This window comes from Triticum aestivum, chromosome 1A (genome assembly GCF_018294505.1).
Source record: "Triticum aestivum cultivar Chinese Spring chromosome 1A, IWGSC CS RefSeq v2.1, whole genome shotgun sequence".
NCBI classification, from domain to species: domain Eukaryota; kingdom Viridiplantae; phylum Streptophyta; class Magnoliopsida; order Poales; family Poaceae; genus Triticum; species Triticum aestivum.
Window position 1 is genome coordinate 578,935,040 of NC_057794.1, and position 9,615 is coordinate 578,944,654.

The 9,615-nt window shown below is 50.6% G+C and overlaps 1 protein-coding gene across 1 annotated transcript; it reads right to left on the minus strand.

The window, feature by feature from the left end:
• Window positions 1-1,275: 1,275 nt before the first annotated feature.
• LOC123182267 (uncharacterized) lies at window positions 1,276-2,630 on the minus strand. The gene is made up of 3 exons (XM_044594781.1): window positions 2,368-2,630; window positions 1,806-1,950; window positions 1,276-1,519 (listed from the first exon to the last, which is right to left on the minus strand). Exons 1-3 carry the CDS (start codon window positions 2,478-2,480, stop codon window positions 1,472-1,474), a joined length of 306 nt encoding a protein of 101 aa, XP_044450716.1. The 5' UTR covers window positions 2,481-2,630; the 3' UTR covers window positions 1,276-1,471.
• Window positions 2,631-9,615: the final 6,985 nt, after the last annotated feature.

Here is a 9,615-nt window from a genome sequence, read left to right on the forward strand (position 1 = left end):
CCCCTTCGAGCAGAGAGACGCCCGAAAGCGGCCACGCCTCCAACCATTCGGCCCAAGACAGAGCCGGCTTGCCGCCTCCCTCGAAGAAGACGCCCCATTAAGGAGACAAGACGCGGTAAGGCTACAGCGATCGCCTGACAGGCGGCGGTACTGTAGCCGCGCTTGCCACGATGAAGCTCACGTCAACAAGATGGAGCCACAGTAACCAGCCGCCGACCAGGCCCTGGACAGTGGGGCCTGCCTGTCGACCAAGGGACCGGCAGCCGGCGGGACCCACCAGTCGGCGGGCCCCAGCAGCCGGCGCAAAAGCCGGCGAGCGCAGTCACAGATGGCTGGGCCCCGCGTCCAGTCGGATTACCATTGTACCCCCCGGGGGTAGGCCTATATTAACCCCCCGGAGCACCCATGCAAAGGGTTCGACCCCTTGCTAGTTCTAGACACCACACAAGGAGAAGAAGCAGGCTAGCAGTGCCCTTCTTCCTCCTCCCCCCAAACAGCTCAAGGAGCGTTGTGTAGCTACTTGATTCATCTACTGAACATGCGGAGACCCCGCGGAGCAGCAGTAGGGGTGTTATCTCCACGGAGAGCCCCGAAGCTGGGTAAGATCCGCCGGCGTGCATGTCTTCGCCTTATCCCGTTTCTAGGCACCGGCGATGTCTTACTGGCTCCCACAATGATAAGCCACCCGTTGGCATATGTCGCACCTACCATCCGACAACCTGCATCTGTGGCGTTGGGTGGGAGGACTTCATCACGTTGAACAATCTCAGTGAGGGAGTTTTGCTCCATTTTGTACTCGATGGACCAGTGCCAAAATTGCTGATTTGCATGGTTGCGCCACCTCCCAACCAGGCTGATCTAGCGCTTGAGGCTGATGTGTTCACGGAAGACATGAAGAAGAAGGCAAGAGAGAGTGCAAAGCTGTATGAAACTCTACTATATTGACCAACGGATACATGGGTTGCCATTTGTGCATCTTTTTTTGTTCATTTTCAGTGTGACTATTCAATCTTCAGTTTTATGGTCTCCAGTATATTCTTGTTGTGGTCAGTTTTGAACTATAGAAGAAAGTTCAAGGGACATATAGCTAAGCGAGACTCTGGTTTGCATCCAGCATCATGTTTACTTGGCTCCTATTTTGTTACTTTTTTTAAGCTATACTGTCACTCCCATTTAGTCCATGTCCACACAAAATGTCAAGGTATGAATCAGTAGCGGGTTTGCAAGTGACCCGTTAGGGAGAGGCGCCAACATGTGTTTGAAGGTAGACGAGGGGGAGGGAGAATACGACCTGAAACTGAAATGAAAACAGTCGTTTTTTTGGCTCTACAGTCTGGACTGAAACTACTACAAAGACACGTGTAAAGAACTGTGTGGACAAGAAAAACGACCTAAACCAAATGGGAAAACAGATGACTGAAAATTAGACACTCCCTATATAAATAATACGACTTTTGGTAAAACTATGCAATCACCACCTTTGCCATCGAAGCTGAGCCTCCCCGCCTGCTGGTGATGCCTAGTGAAATATAGTTAGGGAAAATCAACTTTTCTTGCAATAAAATATCCAGGAAAACTAAGGGGCACAATCCTGAAAATAGAACTGCCATGTATACAGTAGAAAATATCGACCGCTCCCTACCAAGTATGTATATATATCATTTTTTTTTGATAACTTTTAAACCGTTAAAAGCTTAGCGAGCTTTAACAATAGACACAATTTTACCTATATATAAGGTAAAAGCTTAGCGAGCCTTAACAAAACTGGGGAAAAAATGATATCATGAACGGCTGTCGCTGGATACAGTTGCAGTCAAATCGACATGAGGATCCTGCAGCATCTTGAGCATGACCCCTGCGTTCACGCTCCCAACTTGATTGAAGTAGTCGTCGAACAGGCTGTGTAACGAGGGCTTCCCGAACCACTGCTCATACCCAGGCACCTGCATCCTGCATGCTCAAGACCACTATCAGTCACTTCAGCACACACATAGAGAACATATCTATATGCAATTCATAGATTAGTTTCCTTTTTGAACTAATTCATAGATCAAACTTTTTGTTATTTAACTTAATATCCATATATAGACTTAAAGCATTCCTTCTAGTTCAGATCGACGGACCATCGACACATGGATACAACTAGTCAAACATGAATATGAAATTCTTAACCCGGCTGATGTTGGTAGCGAGTCCTGTCCTGTCACTCATGGATGGAGCATATAGGATCAATCAATCAAAACACGGTCAGTGTGGTGTGTCGGCATCGTCATTAGTCCTATTGGAGAGGATAGGATCTGCCCAACAGTGAGGTTTTTGACGGGAGAGACTATGAGTGACCGAGGGGAGACGGGAGGGGGCAGGCACCTGGTGCGGGCGGCGTTGGGAGGGGGCTCGATGAGGGGCGGCACCTCCACCCTAGGCTCCGGCGGCGGCGCCGGCGGCCACTCCCGCGCCGGCTTGCTCCGGGAAATCCCCATCGCTCTCTCCTATGTCCCGATTGCTCGTCTCCTCCCTCTCCGGTTGCACAGATCCGCTGACGCTCGCCGCCGATCGAAAATCGCAGCCCGATCCGAACCCCAGGTTGGTACTCTCCTTCGGGCTTTTATGTCTCCTGCCTCCTCGTTTCTTTTCTTGCCAAACAAGCACAAGACTCTTCTTCTAAGCCTACGGACGTGGGGCGATCGACCATTACGTGCCGTCCGAGCCGGGGACTGAGATTTGTATTCGGCCGTCCTGAGTCCTGACCTCCATGTCCATGGAAGTGGAACCACGGCTAAGGGCAGACTCTCTCTGAATGTCTCAACACTTGTTCCGGCCTCTTTCTTCAGAAATCGCAGTGTCTCTGCGACCCTAAAAACAGAGGGAAAACCCCACCCTACTCTCTACAGTATTTTTTTAGCGGTAAACCTCAGTTTATTAAGGAGTTCAGTTTACAGGAATGATAAACGGGTCATGGGGTATTGCCCAGCCACAAATGGCCACCCTCTACTAAAGAAGACAAAAATTTAGCTAAAGCTATGAGCCTCAGAATTTGAAGTATTTGTGACAAAATCCTTTGTTACTAGCAGCCGGGGCCGCCACACCTCCCCATCCTCCCCCCGCCGCCGCTAGAGGAAGCCGCCCGGGCTTCGCTACGGGGTTCCATGGGCGCGGGGGCGCTTCCCTAGATTTGGGTCGCCGGCGGCCTGTCGTGGCTATCGTTCTGGGCGGCACGTGAGACGGTGGTGTCGGGCACGCGCGTGATGGTGTTGTGGCTCGTGCGTGGCTCCGGTTGGCTGCGGGCATGTGGAGGCGGGACCGGAGGGTGTTCGGTGAAGTTTGACAGGGCCTGGAGGTGGTGACGAGATATGTGCTGTTGGAGGGTAGGGACTGGCCTGTTGCGGCTGCCCTGGCGGCCTGAGTTGTCGGCTACCTTGGGCGTCACCGTCTGGATCTGAATGATTAGATCTGATGGGCGTGTTTGTTTCTCCCGATGGCGTTCTCCCGCAGTTGGTCGGCGATGTTACCTGACCCTTGGCCATCTCCTGCATTTGTCGAGTTGGGATCCGTGGGTGGTTGGGAGTGGCATCCACACGCTATCATGACAGTGTAGGGGTGTTGGCAGGGTTGCTGGTCCATGGTGGATGAATGATGGCCAGGGCGCATAGGTATTGGGGGCTGACTTGGTCTGTGTTGTCACAAGCTTTCATGTTATGGTCCACTTGCTTGCTACATGTAGCGTCGGTCGGTGTTGCGCTCTCTAGGCACTATTGTGTCATCCGACGGATCGGTGCTAAGGACCACGAATTTGGAGGCTCTCAAGGGTGTTTGGCGGCGGTAGTCGGTGGTCATTTGGTTGTATCCTCCCCGGTCCACTGGAACCGGCTGGGGACACGGGTGTGGGCACTTCCTATGGTGGGGGCGCCAACCCAGGCTGAATGACTGATGTCAGACTAGGAGTGAAAGAAGACGCCTTTCGCTTCTACTCCCATGGTTAGGTGGTCTTGATGTGGATGGTTGGCGGTGCCTAGGGGCCTGGATGCTCGAGCGGTAGTCTTGGATGGTGAGCTCCATGTTTGTTTTTTCTTGCAGGCCCCATGATGGTGGTGGTGACTTCACCTGTTGGTCGTGTGGATGGAAAGGGGTGTAGTGGTGGGAGACTCTGGCTCTGGTAGCGCCCAGATATGGTGTGGCTGGGCCGCCCCTCGTTGCGGTGATGATAGGGAACCATCCCGTACGTGGTATAGGTGAGTTTTTGAGCGAAAGCTTTGCGTTCTGGGTGCCGGCGACGATGGAGCCCATGGGTGCCGCTTGCTACGTTGTCATGGGTCTTGTCCTTGTGTCAGGGCTCCGGGTGAAAACTCTAATCTGTTTGTTTGGAGTCGGCAACGGCGACCCTTCACACCGTCATCCACTTGGGGGTATTGTCATGGAGCTCAGGAGTCTTCAGTCGAGCCTCAGCTAAGTGTTAGGCTTGCTTTAGGTTCATGTTTCTCTTCTGAACTACCTTGTAAGAGGGTCTTCCCATCATATTGATTCGTTCGGCCGTGTACTTTGTTCTGATGTTGCTTTATAAATAAAGTGGGGCGAAAGCCTGTTTGGGGAGCAATGCAAAAACAATAAGATGGTTTTTTTTCTAGTATAAATCACGAATTGCAGATCGTTTCCAATCATACTTTTCCCCTGTTTTGTTCTCCATTGGTAATGAGAGGTGGGAAAAAAGCAAGAAGCGGTGCATGAGATTGACGGATCATACGTTTTCCCTTTTTCACAATGGACTTTTGCTTAGTGTGGCAGAGTGCAAAGTTTTTCCTACTATTTTTGTATTTCATTAATTTTCAAATTGGTGTCTCTTTTGTTGTTACCGTCAGCTTGTTAAGGTATACAAGGTTGTGCTTCAAAGCAGTGCATGAGATTGACGGACCTTGCTCGTGTGCTAGTGTGGTGGGGAGGCAGATCGAGGAACAAGAACGGATGCTGATATAGGGCAGGTCCTCATGAAATGGAGGAGAAGATTCAGATCTCAGTACTGAAGGCCTTTTTCTCTTCCTGCTAGAACGGGAGTTGCATCCTTTGCAACATAAAGCTACAGCTCTAACATTAGTTACATTACCACGAGCTCATTTCATTCCCAAACAGACACTCTTCTCGCTTCAACTCAACTCCAAAACTATACTCTGACCGTGGATGGGAGAGGGCAAGAAAATAGCGACACAACCATGCATGTACTTTCTGCACATCAGCAGGAGTTGGTTTCAACAGAACCAAGACCATGAATAGCTTGTTTATAAATCACAAGGTTCCAAGATAATACAAAACTTGAGCAAACTACAAACGTGAGAAATAATAAAAGTTAGGACAAAGCACGAAATTTGTAAGGACGTCTCCATCTAAAGGGATCAGCTAGATCCAAATCATGGACACCATAATCCAAAACATACTGATGAACGGAACCTGGTGTAATATGAATCCGAGCACCTCTTGAGGCCTTCTTATCCAGCTGAAGCTTTTTACGTTGTTGTCTAAAAAACTTCACTTTGTAATCACTTGGATCAACCTCCAGAGTTATTAACTCTAGCATTCCCGCGTTTAGTAAGAAGAATGTGGCAAAGTCAACATCTGACTTCATACCCGAATAATATCGCCAAACAATAGTCTTCAGCCGCATGTCAAGAGAATTTATAGTATTCCGGTGTTTACGTCGCCACAATTTTTTTATCCCGGGCCCCCTTGACTAGGAAGAACATAATCAAACCAAAAACAGGCAGTTAAGAACAATAAGCAAATTAATTAGAACTGAACACTATGAACCATTAAGAAAGAATTGTCACCTCAATGTACAACCTTTCCAAGAAAGGAAAGCACCTCATCAGGTCAATAACAGAATCCAAACTAAGAGAATGCGTATCAACACATAAAATCTTGACACTGCGCACCGTCTTCGTCAGGCTATCAACACGCAATCCCTTGATGAAGCATGGGGATGACGTTAGACCAGGTATAAGTACAAGTGAAATGCCGATATAAATGCCTGTGAAGGGAAGTAGGGATGACATGCATGGCTACCTGAATAATTGCTGAGGAGTCGAATTTGAGTGTGGTACTACGATGATAAGAAGTAAGGCAGCCTAAGGTCTCCAGTTTGGGCGCAAAGATTACCGATATACGCAGGTCAACAGTTGAACCAAGTTGAAGCAACATAAGAAGAGGGGCAATCTTGATAATGAGCTGTTCAAATCGGAGAGTTGTATGGCGCGCAAGAGATTTCACATATATGCTTCTAAGGCTGATGGAGTTGATCCGGACACAACGGAAGCCAGAGCTGCAGGAAATCATCAAGCACTCCAGTGCAGGGCAGCCATCAAACATGGCTTGCAGCGAGGATTCAGAGATGTTGACCCGCTTAAGCCCGAGCTTCTTAAGCATAGGAAAGCGAAGCGCTTGGGCGGTGCTGTCGGGGATGTGGCACTCTCTGAATATGGCGACACAAAGGGTCTCGGAGAAGCGGAAGGCAGCTGCCGGCGGGGGCAACGTTGGAGGTGGCAACCTGTAGTCGTTGCTGCTGCAGAGCTCAAGCTCCTGGAGGTTATCGAGGGCGGAGGACTGGAGCCAAGCGTCGACCGTGGCAGCTCGGTCGCCGTGGAGGTGGTAGACAGGCGCGCAAAAGCGGCGGACGGGCCCGTTGTGGACGGAGAGGATGTGCGACATGACGGCGTCGAGGTCATCCTGGTTGTTGCAGAGCCTGTGGTGATTGAGGTTGAGAGGGACGGAGCGCCAGAGGTGGCGCCACCGGTGGGCGAGGATCTACGTGCGGGCGCCTTCCTTGGTGGGGAGCAGCGATATGATCTCCCCGACGAGTTCGTCGGGGAGGTTGCTGATGCAGTCGGCGCGGGTACGGCGCTGGCGTTTCTTCCTCGTCGAAGCAGGACCTCCCGGCGCCTCCATCGCCAAGATCGGGGATGCGCGTAGGGAGGAGGGGACGGCGGCGGTTTGAACATTGGAAAAAAACGAATCCCAAGCGAGAGATCGATGTTTTTTTTTAGCATCAGTACAGACACAAGCGCTCATATACACGCGCATACACTCATCCCTATGAACGCACACACGCACACCCTACCCCTATGAGCACCTCCAAGAGACTGAGCCGGCACACCAGGATTTGAACCCTGATGGGTTGGGAATACCACTGTCCATCTAACCATCTCAACCATAGGTTGATTCGCGCGAGAGATCGATGTTAGTAATATAAATCCCGACGTTTTTTCACGGGAGACGAGGTATGTGGCGTTGGGCTGGGGATCTCTTTTCTGTTCCCAGGCCAAACAATCGATCGTGAACGCGCAGGCGTACGTACGGCCTCGACTATCCGCCTTGACCCAACTCCAGTACGTACGTACTTCGTGCACTGCATGTGCGCATTAGTGATGGACTCGCTCGTACGTGTACGCGCGTGGGTGGTGAAGGAATCGATCGCGGGCGCGTACATGCGTCTTGTGCGCCGTCCGTTGGTTCTTTTGGTTCTTTGGCGGACGTAAATTTGCAATCTTTTTTCAGGGAGGATCTTTTTTGAGCTGGCCAGCAATTGCTGGTTTTCATTAGCTTGGCAGAAGAGAGCGACAAAGGTGTTTGATCAAGTGATCTGTGGAATGGAGAGAAACAAAGAAGAACAGAAGGTTTTTCAGGGAAGACCATCGGTGGCAGTGGCGGATGATCCTTTCGTCGCAAAACGCAAAACGGCCAAACCCAGACTCGCTCTCAACTGTGTTGTAATCAAGCGAGGGCGAAGGCGCTAGACACCTACGGTAGTGCATGCACCCAATAGTTGTTGTCCTTGACCGCCGGCGCCGCGATGAGCAGGCCTATTTTAATTTATGGATGTCCCGACGAGGTCCGCTCAAGTCAGGTGAGGTCCTCCCTCCTCACGGGGGCGAGCGGGGATCATGATAGCGATTTCCAACCTGTACCTACATCGCGTAGGCTGTGATCCGGCGCCGGGGTATGCATGACTAGCGGTGGACGGCGAGTGTATTAGAGTGTGGCGGCGGTGGTGGAGGATGCGAGCGGAGGGAAATGGGGGACGGCTGCCGGTGTCCGGCTTAAATAGGACTTATAGGGCCCTCCGGTGGCGTGGCAGCACGCGGCGTCCTCACCGTTCTCATCGGAGACGCATCGGACCGGCGTGTTTCGGTAGGGAAACATGCGGCCAGTCCGACGTGACAGACGTATCCGGATCTCTTCGCATCCGTCCCAGATATGGGCTAGACATGAGGGGAGTGTTGGTCAATTCAGACGTGTAGGGCCGGTATGAGGAGTCGTTTTTCCGATTGGTCAGGGACCGAGCGTATGGGAGGGGTTTGTACTGGCGAGTGACATGGCCTCTTTGACTTGCACGCCGATTGTCCGTCCGTGTGCGTGGGTCGTTCAGGCCTCTCGTTCCAACACGGCGTATGAAAAGAAAGAACAAAAAAGAAAGAAAGAAAGAAGTCCCACGAAAAAAATAGGAAAGAGGAGAGCACGAGACGGGAAGATGTCAGGTGATACTATGTGTTAGGTGATACCATGATACGGGCTTCTAGGAGCCGTTGGATCTCAGATCCGACGGCTCCCCGGAGTTCTTGAGCATTTTGCAAAAAAGTCATCCGAGAGTCTCAAAATTTCACGTAGGTACAATAGACTTCTGGGAGCCGTCGGATCTGAGATCCAACGGCCCAGAAGCCCGTATCATGGTCAAGGTTTTGGATTCCGAATGGACCATTTTTCTCGAGGGGGGGGGGGCGGTAAACTCGGTTACCACGGTAACCACGAAATTTCGGAAAAATTTCGAGCGGAATTTAAAATCAAAATTTGAATTCAAATTTTTTAAGACAAGAATACATAAAACTTGAGCACATAAAATAGTTGACACTAGTGCTAGCGCACTGGCTAGAGGTGTGCTCGAATGCGCTGCACATGCAGGTCGCGAGTTCGACCCTTGCACGCCCATATTTTTTAGAAATTACAGCTTCTAAAAACTAAAATGAAAAGGTGCAGTTGGCAGTGCTCGGACACAAGACCCACAGGTGTTGGTTGAAGATCCCTACCACTGCGCCGCAAGTATGCTTGTGTTCTAGCAAGAGATATACCTTATTTAACAAGCAGATAGAAGTTTAAATTCAAAAAGTTCAAAAAGTTCGAAATTTTATGCTCGCTATACATGATTCTCGTGGGGGAGCGGGAAACACGGTAACCGGGCGGTAACCGAATTTACCGCCCGGTACCCAAAACCATGATCATGGTATCACCTAAGTGTTGGTAGCACCTGATATTTTCCCAGCACGAGACGAGGTTGTATGCCTTCTTTAATCTACGCATGACGACGATCATGCGCCATCTTGAAATGATGCCGCCCTGCCTTGCTCTTGTTGAATATGGTGCCGTTGCTTTGGTAGCATCACGTACAGCACCCAGGGCATCAGTTTGATCAGAGCTGTACTTCAACACCGGGCTGGAAACAAAAAAGGAACTCCTTGCTTCCAAGATGAGGCCCCTTTTTTCTGGTTCTGGCTGAAGTGATAGACCCGCGCTCCAAGTAGTTGATGTAAACCGGAGATATCACACAACAACCTGATTTTGCGAGTTGCGACTATATTCCAC